At 38.5% G+C, this 21,968-nt stretch overlaps 1 protein-coding gene across 1 annotated transcript; it reads right to left on the bottom strand.

Annotated features, from left to right (window-relative positions):
* Positions 1–651: 651 nt before the first annotated feature.
* On the bottom strand, positions 652–21,421 carry ccdc178 (coiled-coil domain containing 178). Its single transcript, XM_085440474.1, is given in 21 exon segments — positions 652–1,241; positions 1,244–1,324; positions 3,643–3,777; positions 8,149–8,298; positions 10,668–10,827; positions 11,007–11,152; positions 11,314–11,427; positions 11,511–11,639; positions 11,775–11,837; positions 11,927–12,110; positions 12,218–12,354; positions 13,044–13,139; positions 13,236–13,389; positions 13,896–14,038; positions 16,543–16,763; positions 16,893–17,096; positions 17,192–17,271; positions 17,361–17,404; positions 17,514–17,650; positions 20,817–20,941; positions 21,254–21,421. Coding segments are annotated over 20 exon segments (2,484 nt in total). The 5' UTR covers positions 20,875–20,941; positions 21,254–21,421; the 3' UTR covers positions 652–1,193.
* Positions 21,422–21,968: the final 547 nt, after the last annotated feature.

Here is a 21,968-nt window from a genome sequence, read left to right as displayed (position 1 = left end):
ATTTTGTTTTTTTCAAGCCGTCTTAGTTTGAGATGTTATGCTTAGTGTTATAACATGATACTGAGACATGTTTCAGTCAGTTATTTGCTAAGGTTGTTGTGTCCATACTGCCCCCTTCTGTCTCCTCTAGTATGGAAGGCATCTGTTGTTATCAACAAAACAACAGCATCTCTATCAACTCAGAAGGAAAGGGTAACATATTTTCCAAGGAGTAGTCTAACAGCATTAACCTTGACGCTACTAAAATTCTAATGAGCATAAGCATAATTTGTACAATTTAGATTAATATATAAACATTGTTTGTTTTTTAACTTCTTTTCATTCTTGTGGAAATGATAAATATCTAGGGATTTCGCACTTTAGCATTTATACAGAGCAGACTTTGTGTTGTTTACCACTAGTATGACATTGTTTAAACATGATGAAAGAAAAATCAATTTTCTACAAGTACTAAATGTGATTCAGTTAAGATTCCAAATTGAAAACAGTGTTTCCCCAGGGTTCTTTAGAAAGCCAGTGGATAGTGCACACACAACATCCTTTTGTGCACACTATTTACCCCTGGATTGCTCCAGGCTAATGTCTCAATAATTTTCACTCCTTTCTCAGGTCCTTCCCACAAAGGACTTAACTAATGATCCATGGACAAAATGAAGCATTTAAATTTATTCATTAATCATTCATCTCCAGCTCATTGAAAATGCTAAACTTCCACAAAATTAAGATTGAATATTGAAAAGTGATTGAGGGAGACAGCTTTCAGTGAGTGAAGAGAGCAGAAGAGTGTGGGCTGCAATAACAAAAAATAGATTCTTTGGAGAGACGACGGGCTTCGCATGGGCATGGTCAAGGTGGCCAAGGTGTACTAAGTGCTAGTTAAGGTCATGGGGTTTCACTAGTTGTAATTAGATCTTGGGATCTGGAGAAGCGTAGAATTTCTGTCAACACTGCCTGTAATTATTCTCTTTTCCAATTAATGGTGACATAGATTAATTATCTGATGAGGCAAAGCCAATTGCAATCATTCACCCAGCTAAAATTAGATCAGTCCTGACAGCAGCATGAAAGTCACCTGTTTCATTGTTATGGATTTGCTGCAAGTAAAGAGGGGGGAATAGTGAAGCGTGCTAGGGTAAGTAAGTTGTCTGGTACAGGTGAATGTCCAATTACACTGCTATTTGAACTGAAGGCATCTACTCATTGGATCCAGCGGCATCTGGATTGGCTTGTTTGTTCACCCCGTAGCATCATCAGCAGTAGTAGAGTCATCTGTCAAGGATTGTAGGAAGGCTGAGATAAGTTCGCTTTCCTCTGACATCTCCTCCTGTTGAAATAAGGCACAAACAGAATAAATGAAAACAGGCTAATTAGGAAAATGCTGCTTTTGTAGAAAGGCACCAATAAAGCATCTTCGTTTCATGTGTCTCCTGCGCACACAGTTGACGTGTCTGCAGCTGCGAGAGTAAAGTTACCGTCTTGTTCTTATTTTTCGTCAGGAAGGAGAACAAGAGGCTCCTGGTGAACCGCGTCCAGGTTCAGTGCTCTTCTGTTTTAAAAACCTCAGCATCCAGTTTTTCTATTAAACTGCCTGGCACTGTCAACCAGCTTGGGAATCTGAACCAGCCTAGCCATGCAGAAATTCTCTGACTAACAATTATATCAGAAACAGGATCTTGGATTACTGTCCCCTGGGACTGGGGCAGTGGGCGTCTGCTCCAATCATTACTGGCCATTCAACAAGGCTCTGCACTGCTCTCCGCTGTTAGCCATTGTCAATTATGCCATCCCCAGTGTAAACTCGCAGAACACAAAGCTGAACTGCCAGTTCTGGCAGGAGTGTAACAGGATGACAGCCCGCCACCCCACCCTCCCTACTCCTACAACACCCCCCTCCCCCACCCACTCCTACACACCCACCCTAGGGTTCCTTGGCCTCCCTTCCCTCAAGCTACTTTTGAACAAACTGCCATTTGGCTTCTTATTCCAGCACTATAACTGTGAAAGCGTTAACCTGACCTCTCTTATGTTCTGCTCGTGGGGTTAAGTGGACATGATGGATTAGCACAGGCCTCATCAGGATTCAGCCTGGTTTCACTGCAGTTACAACCAATGTCAGTTTTATTGATTCCTTTATTTCTATTAAACTGCCAGTTGATATTGATAAACTTTGACCCTGTCAGAAATACTAATTGTGTTATAGGAATTGTGAAGGTTTTAATATTTGGATAGGTGAAGTGATTATGCCTGCTCGTAATCTCATAAGGCATTTAAAGTTGAGCTCAAAAGGGCTTTATTTTGTTTTTTTGTTCCATGTGTACTTTTTGGAGGATAGAGCCTGATCTGGACTCTTCATCAGGAGCCTGTTTAAAGTGAGTGCTGCCTGCTCTGATGGACCCTGTGCTGAGCTGTGACGGGTGACGGTGTGGTGCGCTTGAATACACCAGCTCTTTTGTCCTTCACACTCTGCAGCTCTCTGATAGCTCCTCCCCCTGTGCCCCATTCCTCCCTGCCTTGAGCTGTGATCTGCTGGGGCCTTTTGAGGCTGGGCCGCTGAGACATGGCTGCTTCCAGTAATGTCTGGACCAGAACCCATCGAAAAGAAGAAAAAAAATATATGCCAAGCAGTCAGAGGAGGAGAAACTGAGAAGGAAACCACCTGATAGCACTTTACTAGGTATCCTCCTGGAAAGCCTCCAATCAAAATCAGAGCGTATTTTGCCTGCAGCGTATCTGCTAAATTTGTTGTTGGATCAAATTAAGTGACAAAAACAAAATAAGAATTTTACACAAAAACAACAGCTTGCAATTGCCAAATATGGCTGTCGAGGGATTTAGGATATCCTACTGCCTAAGTAAAAAGGAAGTGAAAAAGTGGAAGTAGTTCATACTATGGTTGCATGCCACCTGGCTCTGCAGTAATACTGGACAGGACATTTCATAAAGATTCATCACTGTCCCTCTGTCCGCTTTGACCTCATCGCACATCACAGCACAGATTAGACACCGATTATCCTCTAATTGAAGATCCTTACTTTTCAACCTTGCAGAATATGCTCCAACTCTTCGGCGAGACAGACAGAAGGTTATACTATTCACAAAAAAGCTGTAAGGCATGGACATCTTCCATGTGTTGTAATGAACTCTGAATTAGATGCAAAGTGTAAAAAAAGAAAAAGAAAGAAAAAACAAAAACGGGCTCGAATCTTAATGCAATGTGACAACACATGTATACAGACAAAAAAGAGAGGCAGAGCTAGCCTTAGACACAGGGTCACCCAGAAGGCACCGTAGCACACGCACATCATCCATCACATCAGTCTGTGATCTGATAAGTAAATGTACAGACTGCATTGTAAGAGTGGTGTCTTAAACTCCGCCATAGCAGTGACGCACAAAGCCTTGGTGGATGTTTGCCTGGCTGCTCTTGCTTGTCAAAGAAGACACAAGGCAACTGACTAGCCGGATGAGGCTCAAACAATGCCAAGCATAACATGGAGTTACTGTAGTATGCAAAAGAATATGCTGCCATCCGGTAGAATACCTAGACCGGGATGAAAGTTGAATAAAAGGATTTGCCATTTAAATGAATGGTGACAGTCGGTGCAGTTTTCCAGCCTGTTTTACATGTATATGTACAAATACCTGGGCTGTTTTTATTTTCCAGTCGGTCTCTTGAGAAAGAGCCTGGCACTGGTCCAGTTCAGCCTGGCTGTAGAGGCTGCGTTGTTTGAAGTATTTCACCAAAGCTTTGTGCATCCTCTTCTGCAACAAAGAGAGCTAGGGGGAGAGAAGGCAGAGAAAAGGAATTGGTAAGGCAGGAGAGGAAATTAATGGCAGTGTTCAAGAAGAATGATGGAGGGGAATAGAGAAAGCAGTCAATAGCCCATTCTGCAGTACACGGGCCTGACAGGAATTTCACAGTCTCTTGGTTTCTCTGCCCACTCGTGTGCACTCATCAGAATCCAGTCACATCTGGCTGCCAGGATGGGGGGTTAATTTTCTCTAAATGCTTCAGCAGTTTTGTTCTAGCCGAGGCAAACTCTGTGACTGCAAAGCTGATGAGTAAAATATTTCTACTTCACCCAGTTTAACTTTATACCAATCCCCTCAAGACATATTTTACACATACACACAGAGTCATGAACCCCCCACTGAAACCAGAAATTATTCCTAGTCTCTTGGAAAGACATGCTGCTTGCTTTATTATTTGAACACAGTTTCAAGCAAAGAGGTTTAAATTCTGATAGATGCCATTGCTTTTCTTCCCCCTCCATCTCTCTACTCTTCCTACAAAGCTTATCATTGCTTGGCAATGTGTTCCCCAGTGCATTGAAAACTAAAGCGAATTAGCTCAGTCATCAGCTCCTGAAGAAAAGACAATAACAAGAATGCTCTTTATGGTGTACCCTGTTAAAACCCAGGAGCTGAAAGCCTCTACATAAACAACGCTGTGCTTACTTGTACAGTAGATTCAAAAGGATATTGATAACAGAGATGCTGGGACATGCTATAAGATGTTAATTAATCATGTATCTTTTAATATACAACTGCAAATTAGGAATACTTGAATGTCTTTACACTTTTTCATGAGCATTCTGATGTAAATACATTTGACATGACGAAATTTCTGTCTTTAAAAGAAAAACTACCAACTCTAATATTAGATTAATTAAATGAGTCTTCATTAGTCAGTTAATAAATATAATTCACTTTTCATACCACATATGTGCTTTATTTTGTGTTGTGAGACTGACTGTAATAGTTAAAATCTAGAATATTTTTGCATCTGTACTGGTGTTAAAGCAATATGATTATTTAGCTCAGAAAGTTACACGTTTATATGCCTAATAATTTCTCCAATTTAGGCTTTAACCTGTCTTGATTGACAATGGCAATAAATTTAATGAATACAGACTCTTTTATTATTGTTATATTATTAATTCAATAATAAAAAAAGAAAGAATCAACATTACGCTAAAAGAACGGTGATCATTTAGTTAAGGAAAACAAATTCAATCCATAATTCATTACAAACAAAGGCCAGGTCTAACTCTTAGGACAAAGTGCTCATCTAGGTAATGGCCCTGTAGTATTAAACGACTATAAATTATTAGGTGTATATATATATATATATATATAAGTAAAATAAAATGGAATAGTAACTTATATTCCACTGCTGACTACTATTAAAGGCAGGTAGTTGTTACCAATTCACTCTATATACAGAAATAAGATTAACACTAAGTGCTTTGTCCAATGAAATATAGTAAAAAGTAGCTTATGAGCTTAATAATGATTATAAACCTGCATTTTACCATGTGACTGCGGAGGGGGGAAAGTGAAAAATTACAATATTTTGCACTTTAACTTTCTTTGTTTTAGCTGTTTTTACATGTATGGCTTTGGATGGACAATGTCGTGGGGAATAACTTCATATTAGCGGTAATCTTTTATATTTGTCCGCATATCTCAGCATATTAAGACATGTTCTGCTATGTAGCAGCTGTCCTGAACACCAAGTGAAGATTGTTTTAGGTTTGCCACTTGAACTACTTCAAGTGATGCCTGCTGTCAGCATTATACTGCTAGATCCCAAAATGTTTGGATAGTGGCACAATTTTCACTATTTTGCCCAAATACACCACCGCAGTAGACTAAAAATGACTCAATAAAACACAGACTCTAAGCTTTACTTCAAGGTTCAAGTTCTACCTTAAAGGCTGAGAAATGTCCTTTTATATATATATATATATATATATATATAGTCCCATATTTTAAGGGCTAATTGCAATTTAACAAATCAACATAAATACATTTTGGTTTCAATAATTGTTAATAACATTTATCTCCTTTGGTATGAATTAACTGCCTGAACTCTGACTTTTTTCTTTTCTTTCTTTTTTTTTTTTTTTTGCCAGGCTTCAAATTTTTACTTTGTTTTCAGGGAGTAACATGCAGCTCCACAAAGTAGAGGTCAAGTGAGTTACCTTCAGAAGCTGCTGGGCTGCTTTCTTAGTATACTTTGGATCACTGTCTGTCTCTACTGTGAAGCACTGTAAAGCCAGCTCTGCAGTACTTGGCTAAATCTGAGGGGGATTTAGCTCTGTCCACTTTAGAATGAATCCAGATACTTTTAGTTTCAGTGACGTCATCAGCAAACACTGGTGACCCAGTGCTACTGGAAATCGTGCATGCACATATGTCACACTGCCTCCAGTGTGTTTTTACAGGTGATATTTTATGACTGGATCACAAACTATCCCAAGCGTTCCATTACAATATTCTGGTACAGGTTAATCTTGGTTTCATCTGTCCAGTGAATGTTGCTGCAGAACTGCTCTGGCTTTTATTTATTTATTTTGGCTAAGTATAATATAGCCTTTTGTATTCTTGAGGCTGATTAATAGCTTTCACCTTGTGGTGAACAGTCTTTATTTGCCCTTGCCCTTCTCTTTATGGTAGACTTGGAAAACTATATAACTACCTCCTGATGAATGTTCTTCTGTTGTTTTTCTTCGTTCGTTTTTTCCTAAACGGTATTTTCTTTTCCTCAGAATTTACCAAACCAGTTTATCTGGCCAATCTCAGTGTTCTCAGTAACACTGTGATCAATTTATTTTGCAACCTAAGAGTGGGCTGTTTTACTTGTACTCAGAGACAAAGAGACCTTTGACTACATATTGTTGCTTCACAGGCTACCCAAAACCTTTATCTGCTTAATTTGTGAAGAAATAACCAAAGAATATTGCACATCTATTCAATTACTTTAAAAGTACTGAAAGGTGAAACTTTGTATATAAATTCCTCCATGACAGTTAAAGTAGTATTTATGCTTAGGGTTAGGGTTTGAAAATGATGAAAACCGTGTCACTGCCCACAGTTTCCATACCTAACTATATTTCAGTGATACCTTAGAGATGAGTTTCATTGTGCCCCTCAGTTAAATTTAATAAAAGAGATTATGGACTCTGAAAAACACAAATGACTGGCATCTCACTCACTTGCACTAATGTACTGATCTCTCAAATGATCCTGACAATGTTAAATGCATTTACCTTGTTGCCTCCAGTTATAAACGAATCAATTAAGAGCACTCACATTGTGTAACATATGTACTAACTGGGACACAATATGCAAGCATTATACAGATAATTGGAAATTTAAAACAGGAAGGAAATGCATTTGAATGTGTCTGTATAAATCAGATTAAATGATTAAATGTGTTAGGCCGACATCTACATTTCAGAAACATTGCTGATTATGAGCTTGTTATACCAAAATAATAACAAAGAAAAACAACTAAATTTAGCCATAAAACACTAGCCGAGAGGCTGCTGTTGTACAAGTGTGGAGTTGAAACAAACAAAAATGGTGAAGGCTGAATCCGGAGTAAAAGAAAATCAGGCTTTGATCATGAGCGTGGAAAATCCTGTCCACAGGATTTTATTTTTGCATGCATTTTTCACTTGATAACATTCATGCAGTTAGATGAGGAATTGCTCAAGTAAAGGTATTAGTCATTTTTGGAACAAATAATATGTATTTTTCATTGCAGGAACAGTGTGGCTTCTCCCTGGTGTTATGCTTGTCATGTGTAATTCTATTCTAGTTAAATAGTGTCAAAATCTATAAAGATTAAACAGTAAAATGCTGCTGAGTTGTCTCCCTCAACTAGTCAGACCTCCAGTGCTATTTTAGCACTGTCTGATCCTGACCCGTGTTTGCTGCTGATCCTTCACCAATTACTGCGGTGAGCAGGGCAAATTTGTAACACGACGATGATAAGATTTTTCACCTCTGGCCACCTTACAAAACTATAATCAGGGAAATGTTGAAGTTATAGTATTTACATGTACCATCAACCTCTTGCTTTACTCCCCTTGCTGGAAAAACTATCATTACATTATGTCACATCCATCATCCTCCTCCACTCGAGTTATCTCATTATTAGACTGCTGCAGTAACCTCCTTACTGGTTGCCAAACTAAAACCTTAAAATGACTGCCTATATGCAAAGAAGTGGTGTCTGGTGCAAAGTAGAATACCACCAAATAAAACATGAAGGAACATAAGGCAAAGGTCTTAGGTCATGAAACAACAATAACAGAAGAAGGAGGGGAACAGATAGCAAGGTTATATAAAATGTACCTGTGTGGAGTAATGAAAAGATTTATGTGCGCTGTTTTTCTCACTCAGTGCAGACACAGACTCCTGTTTGGCCTCCATGAGAATCTTCCTAAGGTCTTCATACCGGCTTGCCAGCTGTTTGTTTTCCTTTAGCGCAATTTTAAGTGCTTCCTGAAAGAGCATGAGCAAATAAGTTTAGGATCAAATATTAAGTGTTTACAGTAACTATGTAAAATCACCCAAAATTAGCATACAGTATACTGCAGACCAGTATTATAACTACTGTGACATACCTGCACTACATCGTCAACATTTTGCCATCTAAAACATTGATTCAGATTAAGTGTGTCAGTATTGGATACTTGCCCAATACTAGTTTCTTTGTTTGTTTGTTTTCTTAAGTCTGCATACCTTACTCCAGTGGGAGTCAGGAATTATTTTGATGTAACAACTTAACCACAGATTATAGTGAAACTAACCAATAAAACTTTAGCAGTTACATAGTGGGTGATACTTATACTGACTCATAAGGGTGGTATCAACACCGACACCAATATGGTGTTTCACCTCCAACTGTTGACAGTAATTTACAAAAATGCAAAGTATCGGTAGGGCTAGTTCATCAGATTGCTTGTAGGAGAACTGGCAGCATCATTACATATACAAAATAGATACTGAATAATTACACTGATTCTTGTTTAAGAGACTCTCACAGATCTACAGAAAAAAAGATTATATATAAATATAGTGAAGCAAGATATAATATAGAGCACTTTGAGTGCTGTACAGTAAGCCCCTGCTGACCATTTAGAAGCTGCACCACTGACCTGCTTCGTGTGTGTGTGTATATAGTACGATAGGCAGTTTGTAATTGTGTTGTTAAATAAGGCGACATAAACAGTGGCCATACAGCGCCGTACGCTTTTCTGGGAAATCAAGCAAATAAATCACAGTGAGGATGCGTCTCTCTGCATGTCCCTTTTTCATTTGAACAATGTTTCCTGAGTACTGGATAAGGGTGTGAATATCTCAACTCTACCTGCAGACATAATGAAGTGTGTCTCTGCAGTAAAACAGAACAGCACTAAAGTGATGAGTTTAACCCAGCAGAAAGAGGGGCTGTAAACATGACAAATGCCTGCTATTGATTTCAGGTTTAATTACTCCATGCAGCACTGACAAAGCCCATCTGATGCTGTTGTGAAGTGTAAATGGAACAAATTACACTTCATTGCCCATAAGAAACTGATAGCGTCGGCAGTTTGCATTGTTTACTTTGTCCTCGACAGACGACAAGCCCTGATCAAATCAAAAAAATAGGTGCCTTCCGTGTGTGCAGTGTGCTTTGAATAGAGATCACCACAGATTTCTAACCAGTTAACCTATTTCAGCTTGATGTACCCTGCGTGTGCAACAACCACATACTGAAAAACAACCACATATGCTTCCAGCAGCTTTTAGTTATACTAACCTGCATCGGTTTCTGAAGAACAGGGGGGGATGGGGTCACATATTTTTAAATAAAATCTCATTTATAAAGGTTTCTATCATTCTGCTTCATGCACTGTGATTTCTGAATGCACACGCGCCCCGTGATGTTTTGCCACTGTACACATTATGCATGTTTCATATTGGTCCCAATGATTAGTGACCAATTTCCTTAGAACCTCAGTCTTGTCTCTGATCTTTTTATTTAGTGAGAAGTATTGTTGTTATATCATCTTATTTTGTCAAGTGAAAAAGACTAAACCCTTTTTTGCATGACTAACTTTTATCTGGCTAATGGGAGTTGTGTCTATGAGGAAGACTTCTAATTCTTAAATTGTCTCACGCCAACAACTTCTTTAAAGTTGCTGCACTTGGATGCATGGCGGCTTAAGCTCCATTGCCTTTTCTTGTTTTGAACTAATGCATTCTTGATCACCGTTTAATGAAACTATATACCACATGGCGATTTCACATTAGATAAGCCATGTGAAACCCCCATCAGCAAAGAGGCTCTGGCTGGGGCTGATAATCCTGCAGATGAAAACCTTACAATAAATAGGGGTTTCTCTTACAAAGGAGTGTTCAAATGCTTGCCATTTTGTGCACAGCAGAGTCACATTTTATTTTCAGACATAAATATAGCAAGGTCCAGATTATATGCTTATTTGATGTAGTGAACTGCGGGCTTACATTCAAACTGCTCTTGAAAATGTTGGCCTACAGGTAACAAAAAAAGAACACCGCATCTCACCACGACATGCATCATCAAATTCGTCCAGACAAAAGACTATAACAACAGTGAGTTGTCATTTGCGGAAAAAGCACTTAAACGAGATTGACCGTGGCTTGTAATTTTAATTGCACACAGCTCTTTTCTCTGTATCTTAAGGGAAGTATTGTGACAAGCAATGTGCTGACACTAATCCATAAACAAATAAGCAATGAGATGTTTTCTACAGCTTGTCTCTGATTTCACAGTATTTGACACAAAAGTCATGTATTAACAGAGAGTTATTGAGAAAAACATTTTTCTTTTTTCTTTTTTTTTTTACCTTGGTGTCTTCCATTTGCTTTTTTCTTGCTGTAACATGAGCGGTGTGTGTCTGCATGGATCGCTGTGTTCGTTGTTGGCAGTTATTAATATCAAACTGCAAGGTGCTCATAATGAGAGCAGCTGATTTGTTTCTGAACTCCAGCACATCAAAAACACTCCTGGAAGGAGAAATCAAACACATCAAATCACATAAAGCTAAATAATTGCAATAATTATGTTGTTTTTTTTTAAAGGTGGCACAATTTTTGAGCATTTAAGTCAAAGTACTAAGGAGGTTGTATATTAGCCTTTTTTCTTCCTTTCCTCACTCTAAGCTATTACACCTAGCACAACTTACTGAAGTTCTGCTATGACTTCTGGGATGTTTTCAGCTATTTTTTCCATTTTATCTGAAGCATCCCGGTATTCCTCACTTTTATTCATAAGGTTACTGATCCTTCCCACAGTGTCATCATATTTCTGTATAGCAGCGCTGTGTAAATCCTGTAAACAAAGAGGTGCATGAATTTACAAAAGTCTAAACCCTATTTTGTTGAAAGAAAGAGATTGTTTTGATACATAGCCATGACTAGCTTTGGCCTCAATGAGCTTTACAGAGTAAACCTGACTTAGCAACCTGCATCATGCACCTTTGTCCTTCTTACCTGAGCAGCTTTCAGATGATCGCATTGGAGGTCTTTCTCATTCTTAAGGTTGATTAATGTCTTCCTGTGTTCACATGAAATCCTTTCCAAATTGTCTATCATTTTTTTAATTTCCTATTTTAAAAAAAGAATAGTTACAAATGTACCTGCTTAAACTTTTGAAATGTTCCTCAACTATTATAAAGTTATTCTGCTACCTCCATTTTTGTCTCCAGGGCTTTTGTCACTGAGGATGCATCTTCAAATTCTTTCTGAAGTTGCTGATTCGTCAGCATTGATTTCCTTTGCTGTTGTTTAAGTTGCTCATCGAGATCTGCACACTGAGTCTGATGGAATAGAAACATGAAAGCCAGAATGTCATCACACTGACCTCAACAGGTGTAAACAACACCAGGAAATGGGAATGCACAAAGTCGATCAAACTGACTAAACTTTACTTCTGAAACACCTCATAAATATACCTTAAGTTGTTCCAGGGTAGTCCTCTGACCTGTCAGGTCTTTCCTCAGGTTTTCAATCTCTGTCTGTAGAGCACAGAAAGAGCATACAAAGAGGATGTGGTCTCACATTTTACACTGTAACCCATGAGCATTATACATATGTTGCCACTGACCCTGGCCCTCTCTTTCTCTGCGAAGGTTAGCTGCTCTTGTTCTTCGAGCTCAGCCTGAATGACACTGTGCCGGGATACAACTTGGGTCACTTCTTCCTCGGCCCTTTCCCACTTCTCGTCATTGTCACTGATTTTCTGGAGCATCTGTTTCCTCTCCTCACACATCTGCTTCACTGCTTTCTCGCTAACAAAAATCACCCAGTGAAGTAACGTCATACACACACAAGGACTACTGTACACAGTAATGATATTTATGAAAAGGTGATGCATGTTCTGGCTTTTCCATGGTACCTCTCCAAAATTTTTGTCTTGTAGTTTTCCACACTCTGTTCATACTGCATGTTTTCTTTACGGAGAGCTGCAAAAGTTTTGCGTTTTGATTCAAGTTGTTCTTCTATGCGGGAGACTTCTGCTTCCCCATTCAGTTTCTGTGGATAACATGGAAAGACGAACTTCATGGACCAGTGTTAACGCAAACTTATTTTATACTCATGGTTTTAAGTGAAATGTTCTTGATATTTGTTTCAATTGCAGAGAAAAAAAGGAGCACACTACTCATTTTTAATGGCAGAGTACAAAGCGACAAAGATTCTGGAAGAGTTTGTCTGAATGTGTTAAAGGAAACTGCTTTTCCTGCTTTTCTACTGGGAATATATAAGACGTATCACTCTGTAACAGTCATTGCTCATTGACTCTGAAGGATAATTACATTTATGGAAAAACATGCACATAACTTCTATAGGAATGGCTATAAAGGAGCTGGTGGCTTTTTTTAGGTTTGGTGATATTAGCTTATACTGTAAAAAGGAAAATCATGCACCTTCCTTACTGGTAGAGCCTCAAAAGCTTGGGGAACTCAGAATTTTAACCGATTTCAAACTTCTTAGACTATAAACTTTGCACTGTCCATTTTCTTCCACTTTCACTGATTTCAGTTTTTAGATTCATTTTTTATGCTAGGGTTTGGGGACAACGCAGATAATTCTGTGGCTAACACTGCATACAGTCTTACCAAGTGAGCCATTGTGACAAACATAGGTAGCAATAGGGCCTCTTAAATGATGAGGAGATCTGCAGAGTATTCGTGACTTTGTAACATTTTTGTGGTTCTACTTACAGTTTTCGCAATATCTTCTTGCAGGGAAATTAGTTTTTCTTGTAACTTCTTATTCGTATGTATTTCACCCTCAATTTGAACATTTAACTGTGCAATCTATAAAAAAGGTTCAACAAAGAACAGGGGGAAAAACATTAATATCATTACTCCTAAGTGCTAATAATTAGTATAAATATGGACTGTGTGACTTACTGTGTCGGTTTCAGTTTTCTCTAGCTCCATCATCTCAGGGATACACTGAGTTATAAGTGCACACTTCTCTTCTGCAAGAGCAATGGTCTTTTCAGCATCCTTTATTTCATCATGTAGACCATCATCCATCATCTTCAACTGATTTAAACTTTCCCTGGAAAAAAAATAAAACACTATTTTGTCTAGGAATATGCCCTCATTCAAAGAAATCAGTTATATATGATTCTATATATGTGTATAAGTATTATATAATTATTTTAGTGTATCAGGACATCAATATTATTTTCCCATGAAAAGAATTTATGTATGTACAAAACAAAGATGAAGATCTTTTAGCCTCAAATCGAAGATATTTTTTAAATATTTATATATTATTTATAGTCATTTAAATATTTAGCTGGAAAGTTTGGTATCATCAGCAAATAGCCCTGGGAGAAAACATTTAGGACCAAACAGAACCCTGGGGTATCCCATAAAGTATTCTCAACTTCTCAGACAGACGCCCATAATAAACATTAAAAAAATAATAATAAAATCATAGAAAGATAATTACATTCTATGAAAAAGGTTAAAACTACAAGAATAAAAGTGACTTTGAAATGAAGACTTAATTGAAGATCTATTCTAATGTGTTTCTAGTGTGTTTCAGTGGATACTCACAGTTTTTTTGCCAGAGTATTCTTCAGTGCCAGTAGCTCTTGGTCTGCTGATATCTTCTCTTTTTTAGCAGCCAGCTCCATGTTTTTAAACCTATTCTGGGCTAACAGGAGATCATGCTGTATTTTTGAGCGAACGTCATTAGCCTAAAGAAGAGCGTGAGTCATGGGATTAGTATTTTTCAGAAATATGTTTCATGACGAATTTCACACATTTATATACAATAAAAGAAAACATGAAACTGTTATGAAATCATACTGTGAGTCTTTTACCAACAGGATCCACTGCTAAAAGCCTGACTGCACGCTTAGAAGGGCGTTTACATATTGAAACTTTTTGTCATCCAATCATTTCCTTTCTGCACAAAGTAAAAGCACATCTGCACATAAGCACTAGGCTTTAAGCACAGATTAGGTTGAATTTGGTCGCACTGTTTAATTCAATCATAAACTATAGAAAGTGGCAAGTGGAAAATGTACAGTGGGGCAAAAAAGTATTTAGTCAGCCACCGATTGTGCAAGTTCCCCCACTTAAAATGATGACAGAGGTCAGTAATTTGCACCAGAGGTACACTTCAACTGTGAGAGACAGAATGTGAAAAAAAAATCCATGAATTCACATGGTAGGATTTGTAAAGAATTTATTCGTAAATCAGGGTGGAAAATAAGTATTTGGTCACCTCAAACAAGGAAAATCTCTGGCTCTCACAGACCTGTAACGTCTTCTGTAAGAAGCTTTTCTGTCCCCCACTCGTTACCTGTATGAATGGCACCTGTTTGAACTCATCATCTGTATAAAAGACACCTGTCCACAGCCTCAAACAGTCAGACTCCAAACTCCGCCATGGCCAAGACCAAAGAGCTTTCGAAGGACACCAGGAAAAGTATTGTAGACCTGCACCAGACTGGGAAGAGTGAATCTACAATACGCAAGCAGCTTGGTGTGAAAAAATCAACTGTGGGAGCAATCATCAGAAAATGGAAGACATACAAGACCACTGATAATCTCCCTCGATCTGGGGCTCCACGCAAGATCTCATCCCGTGGGGTCAAAATGATCATGAGAACGGTGAGCAAAGATCCCAGAACCACACGGGGGGACCTGGTGAATGACCTGCAGAGAGCTGGGACCAAAGTAACAAAGGTCACCATCAGTAACACACTACAACGGCAGGGAATCAAATCCCGCAGTGCCAGACGTGTTCCGCTGCTGAAGCCAGTGCATGTCCAGGCCCGTCTGAAGTTTGCCAGAGAGCACATGGATGATACAGCAGAGGATTGGGAGAATGTCATGTGGTCAGATGAAACCAAAGTAGAACTTTTTGGTATAAACTCAACTCGTCGTGTTTGGAGGAAGAAGAATACTGAGTTGCATCCCAAGAACACCATACCTACTGTGAAGCATGGGGGTGGAAACATCATGCTATGGGGCTGTTTTTCTGCCAAGGGGACAGGACGACTGATCCGTGTTAAGGACAGAATGAATGGGGCCATGTATCGTGAGATTTCGAGCCAAAACCTCCTTCCATCAGTGAGAACTTTGAAGATGAAACGAGGCTGGGTCTTCCAACATGACAATGATTCAAAACACACCGCCCGGGCAACAAAGGAGTGGCTCCGTAAGAAGCATTTGAAAGTCCTGGAGTGGCCTAGCCAGTCTCCAGACCTCAACCCCATAGAAAATCTGTGGCGGGAGTTGAAAGTCCGTGTTGCTCGGCGACAGCCCCAAAACATCACTGCTCTCGAGAAGATCTGCATGGAGGAATGGGCCAAAATACCAGCTACTGTGTGTGCAAACCTGGTAAAGACCTATAGTAAACGTTTGACCTCTGTTATTGCCAACAAAGGTTATGTTACAAAGTATTGAGTTGTATTTTTGTTATTGACCAAATACTTATTTTCCACCCTGATTTACGAATAAATTCTTTACAAATCCTACCATGTGAATTCATGGATTTTTTTTTTCACATTCTGTCTCTCACAGTTGAAGTGTACCTCTGGTGCAAATTACTGACCTCTGTCATCATTTTAAGTGGGGGAACTTGCACAATCAGTGGCTGACTAAATACTTTTTTGCCCCACTGTAAATGAACACGATTCACTCTTTGAGGATCATGAATATCACTAACAAATTAAAATTTCATTTTATATAGAAAGTGGATAAATACATCAACAAGCATGCAACCCAGAGCGTTTCCCTATTTGTGAATCACAAATAGAAATACAGAAGAACTCACAGGCTACTGAAAGTGAGCTACAAAAACTAGAATCATGGTGCAACTTTTTAGATTTTACATGAACACCCAGAATATGACAAGTGCTCTTATACTGTAGTAGTCAAAATGAATGAAAAAAACTTTACCCTTCCACACCTGTAAACTACAGTTGCAAACCCAAGTTCCAGTGACTAAACACGATCAATAAAATCACCCAAAATGCAACTCAGTTGTTATTTTTCATTCTGAAGTGTAACATAAAAGCACATTAATCTTGCTTGGATTTTGTACTTTCACATATTTGTGCTGTGTTAACAACACGTTTGTAGAATTCTTGGGAAATAACTCCACGAATCTTAATCTTCTACCAATATTGCATATTGAAAATGTGCAGATGTTTGTTTGAAATTACAAATAAATCCTATTACAGCCTACCTCCGCTTGTTTAGCGTCAATCTCATTTACGAGGTCTTTCTGGAGGTCGATTTTTTCCTTCACAATTGGAACTTGTTTTTTGGCAAAACTGATGTCCTTGTGTAGGCGCTGATTCAACCCCTCGGTGTGTGACAGTTTCTCTCGGGCTTGGTCAAGTTCCTCTCTTTCCACTTTCAGCTGCCACTTTAATTCAGTGATATCTCTAATGCAAGCCTCATGTTCTAAAAGTGTAATAGTCAAAAATTAATTAAAAAGCTTACTCAGTGAGTTTAAGAAGAAAAAAAAAATTGGCTACATCACAAGAAGCAGCAAGCAGTTCGATGAGGATGTGACACCTCATGGTCACTGACCTTTCTGCACAACATAAGCATGCTCTTTTTGCCTCCACAGTGAAATACTGTCCACTTTGCTCTCCAAAAACCTCTTCCTTTTTTTCTCTTTAAGCAGGGCTTCCTCTGCATGCTGCCGATCAGCCTCCAGCCGCTCAATCAGATACACAACCTCGCTGAGGACATCATTTATTTTCTTCAGTAGTGGAGATAATGGACAACTTTCTATGGGATAGGAAACTTATATTTCAACTACACAAACAATACAACAATAAATTTGTAAAGTCAGATTCCCAAAGCTATCTAATCTACACGTTTACCTCTTGCACAAATTGCAAAGCCTTCAACATACAAATCTGTAGACATCACAGAGTCAGAATCTGAGTCTCTGGATTGAAATCTGACAAAACAAGTTAACCTCATGTCACATTTCATACTTCATTTCATTTCATATTTCATTTCATATTAAAAAATAATGAAATACTTCACCTTAAAGTTTTGCTGTATTTAGCTTGTGATTGATATCTTCCAGACTGCCACAAATTAAAAGGGAAAATGCGTCTTTCAGTTTCTTTTAACACCTATCAGGATATTTGTGTTACAATCTCCCACCTGTTGGACCACTCAATGCCATTATTTTACCTGCTGACACCTGTTTTCCACTGTCATCTTAATCTCTTGGATATGGTAGATAATGCTGTTGACCCATGGTGAAGGACTGTTGAGCAAAGCACAGGTGCGACGTCTACCAGAGCAAACAGCTTGAAGATCTACTTGATCTTGAGACAGATAAAACAGCATACGGTCAGTAAAAGGCCAACCACATCTACAATCCATACACTATATATTAAATATTAAATAGCTACAACACAGTTTATCTCTTTTTCTTTATGAATAGACTCTGTTTATTTGAAGCAAACACTCGCTCAAATGAATGAATTAATTTTGGAAAAGTAATTAATAAAATTTATTTGGCTGTGAAAGCTGTTGTGTGCTTCTTTACTTGCACTTTGATTCTGGTTTTACAGACTGCAAAATACTGGGAGCATCAGTGAGAGAACAGAGAAGTCCTTTCAGTGTCTCAACACAAACCAAAGGGTGCAAATCTTGGTGGTGAAAGGACGCCATCTGGCTGTCACAAAGCGGTGCAGTTTACGAACCTGCACAAGTATTAAAGAAAGTCTTTTGATAAGCTAGTTCAGATGAATAAAGACTAAAGTGATGCTGTTTTTAAAAAATTAGCCTGCACACTGCCTCTTAACATACAGCGTTACTACAAATTCATTCCAAACATACAGTAAATTCACTTGACTACACTATATGTAAAAATGTATCCTGGTGTCTATTACAACAGTACAGTGTAGGCTCGAATGTTTCTGTGACGCTGGGACTTAGTTTTAATCAGTGATTAATTAGCAGTCACAGAAAAAAAACGAGTTACACTTTCTAGGAAAATTCATTCATTTTTGGTATACCGTGCATTGAGTTGTAAATGTTTATATTCTTATTTATATCTTATTTTCTCCTGGCTGAGTTCAGTGCATCAGCAGAAGGCATTAGAAGACCAAAGAGTCAGTAAGATACCAAACTTTAACATTATCAAGTTAGTCTAGGATTATATGAAGAGACAATAGACAACAAGATGCCCTTAATTCAAAGAACTGTGGCACCAGTTCATCCCATTTTTAAAACAATATAACTGAAATAAAACAGTGACTGTGATGTCTGCTGCTTTGGTTTTCTGCACAGCCTTTTCCCTTTACTTTTCCTTTACATCTCCACAGAAGTCCAAATTCACTTCCAATTCCAGACTGTCCCAGTTTAGTTCACAATTATTTACTTATTTTTAATCTGAAAAACATTTCAAACAAATCTGCTTAAATAAAAGTGAAAGTTTCTTTTCTTTTTTAAGCCTATTGAATACACTATTCTTTCAGAGTCTGTGAGTATTTGTATTAAATAATCTTGATCTCAGTAAAGGCCAACTGTGTGCAACCTGTGTGTTGTATTAAAGGCAGTCATCCCATTTACTGCACTTTGAAGTGAAAAGTATTCGTTAGCCTTTTTTGAAAGCACGCTCTCTTTACTTTTAAAACCTAAAGCATTTTCTCAGCACAAAACATTTTTCATGACCACAACAACTGGTTTACTGCCCAAGGCTCTTTGACTCTGTAATTATGCAACAATGAGCACATGTTATTCAGTCCAACTTTATTTATATAGCGCCAGTTCATAGCAACGGTTGTGTAAAATGGCTTTAGAGCCAATTAGAGTGATCAGATGATCCCCTATCAGCAAGCACTTGGTGACAGGGGGGAGTAAGAACTCGCTTTTAACGGGATGAGATTCCAAGGATAACCATTCTTAGGAAGATGCTGTGACCAGTCAGTGAGTAAAGAGTGGAAAGAGAAGAGGGGGAAAAGGGGAGTACAGTGATGCCATGGACAAAAACTCACAGGGTCCCACTTTTGGGGGAGGAGTTAAAATCTCCACTGGTTGGTCTCATCCATTAGTTTGTATCACTTAGGTCAAGTCTGAGCAGACCAAGACATCTTCTGAGCTCTCCTTGATCTGAGAGAACCTGTTAGATCTTTTCTTCTTATCCTTTAATTTTTTTTAATGTTAGTAAAGCTCAAACAGGAAAGTAAGGTTGAGAGCAAGGGGGAGTGGTGCAGGGCAGACTTAAACCCAGGCCCCTGCAGGCTTTTAGCACGTGGGTCACCCAGTCAAACAGGTGAGCTATAGCAGACCTTTTCTTGTTAACCTTCGGGGTACACAAGCACCAATGTAGGCTGAAAGTCATAGCTGGATTGTGGTTCCAGTCCTTTAGATGTGATAAACAGGTGAAGCCCATATGCAACAACAAATGCCCCCAGGGTTTTTCCTATGTATAAAGAGAAAATTGGCTTCAGTCAGGTTGTATGGTGTAGAGAAGACCCAAAAGCATGATGTAAGACCCAGTGAAAAGGCAAACCTTCAATAGTAATCAAAAATAATGATAATGATAATAATAACAATGAGGAGTGAGAGGAAAAACAACAGAACACAGAGAGCGAATAAACATATTACAAAAACAAGGGTCTAATCAAAACAAGAACCAAAATCTCAATAAATACTAAACAAGAATCCAAAGCACAACAAAGCCAAACCCTGACAGTATTAGCCGTCCACCAGAGGAAATATTTTTTTAATTGGGGTTTAATTTAGTCAAGCATAAAATACATTTTTGTTATTAAAAGCCAAAAACAGCAAGAAAATCCAAAGACGTCTATTAAGTAAGGTAACACGGACACTGACCAACCTTACCTATGCTTCACAGGAGAAAGTGTATGCCCTCGAGGGGTTTGCAAACTCGTCTCAACAACAAAAAGACTGAGACAGTGACATCTGCAACCTTTTCCACGTGACTGAGACCAGTTATCTTATCATGATGCTTCCAGAACAGCTTCTGAGTGAAGTAGCTCAGACTAAGTAAAGAGACTGGGGGAAAAAAGGGAAAAACTAAAAAAGAAGACCATCTGCTGCTGAACAGCTGAGATGAATAATACACTCTGAAGTTGGGTAGGAAGGTGCTAAGGCAATATGTCAGTGGTGGGCTGAATTAGCTCTAAATCATACTGGCAGGGTGTATTATAGCCATAGAGGAGGCCCATGTGAGCCTCACTTGCAGTGCCATTTTTGCCAATGATGTTAGATAGTGACATTTCTTCAACATCATTAAATATCATTACATTTACTCAGCATTTAAATAGCTCTGAGTGGTGCAGATGCTTAAGCACTGCCTGGAAGACTGCCTAACACATAACAAGCCTCTACATTTAAACAAGGTGTTAGCCTAAAAAAAAAAACACATCCACAACGTTATTAATTTAGACTGCTTGTTGTAACAGAGAATGTGTAGAGTTAAAGTGGATTTATTTGCAGGTGCATCGCTTCTCTTCTCACCTTGTTGACTTGGTCGTCCTTCCCTGGATGGGAATCTGAGGGGTTCCACGTCCGGCATTGCTGCAACTTCCCCAAAATGTATTAAAAAGAACACATCGCTGACTCTAAAGCAACTTTTCAGCGCACTGTAAAAGCGGGAGAGACATCAGTTAACCTTCATTGTCTAATCTAAACCTGGATCTTTAGCTCCAAAAAACAAAAAAATATAATTGGTAGCTAAATATTTCTGTTATAATAGATTTAATTCCTGTCGTTGAACTTTGGGTCAAAGTTGCGCTAACTGCAAGTTGATACCTTCACTCATCTCCGGATGCCGCTCTTTTAGCTAACGTTAAGTTAACGTTTAATTAACTGAGCTAATGACAAATTAATGAGCTAGGGGAGGTCGTTGTCATGGCACAAAGTGAAAGCGGAAAAATGAATGGCTATCAACTTACTTGTATTAATACGCTTCTGGCTGGCAGCCATCAGAGAACTGTCTTAAACTGTGATACTGCTCTTCTGAATTAAACACCTCGCAGCTGACCAGCAACAAATACAACTTGACCCTTCTTTAAAGTTTTCTTCGAATGAATCAACTAAAGTTGCTGTCAATCTTCTTCGAAGGTTGCTTAGCAACAAGGGGGCCTGTACGCTCGGGAAGGGCGAGTTACATTCAAGAGCAGCAGCTGTTTAGCTGCATGTGAAATTAGGTACTTTTTTATTTTTTTAAAACACATTATTTTTCTCAAAGGTGGGATTAATTTAAAATTCAAATTGTATTTTTTATGTTTTTAGGCGGTTATAGACACAGCAACCCTACTTCAGTAACCTATTTTCCAAGAATCCCACCGAAAGCGATACTTTTAAACACCACTCAGCAGCCATCTTGGAACGCACTTTGGAGAGTTATTTTGAAATTTCATATAAAATATGTGACCATTAAAACATAAGCCACTGAATTTATAAACTAACAGGCAAATCTGTTTTAAAAGAAACTGTTCAAAGATGATATCAAATCTGATAACGTTTGTTATGCCTGTGAAGCCATGTATGTAATATTGTACTATATAAAAGTAAAACTGAAACGCACTGAATTAGCATCACTGCTGCTATGCTGTTACCATATCATGTCTCTCTTAAAATGTGTTCGGTTGTTTTAACGATGAATAA

The sequence above is a fragment of the Copadichromis virginalis genome, linkage group LG18, assembly GCF_057382275.1.
Source record: "Copadichromis virginalis isolate Kocher_CV1m ecotype Utaka linkage group LG18, C_Virginalis_male_GT1.1, whole genome shotgun sequence".
Lineage (NCBI taxonomy): Eukaryota > Metazoa > Chordata > Actinopteri > Cichliformes > Cichlidae > Copadichromis > Copadichromis virginalis.
This window is presented reverse-complemented; position numbering and strand designations above follow the sequence as displayed.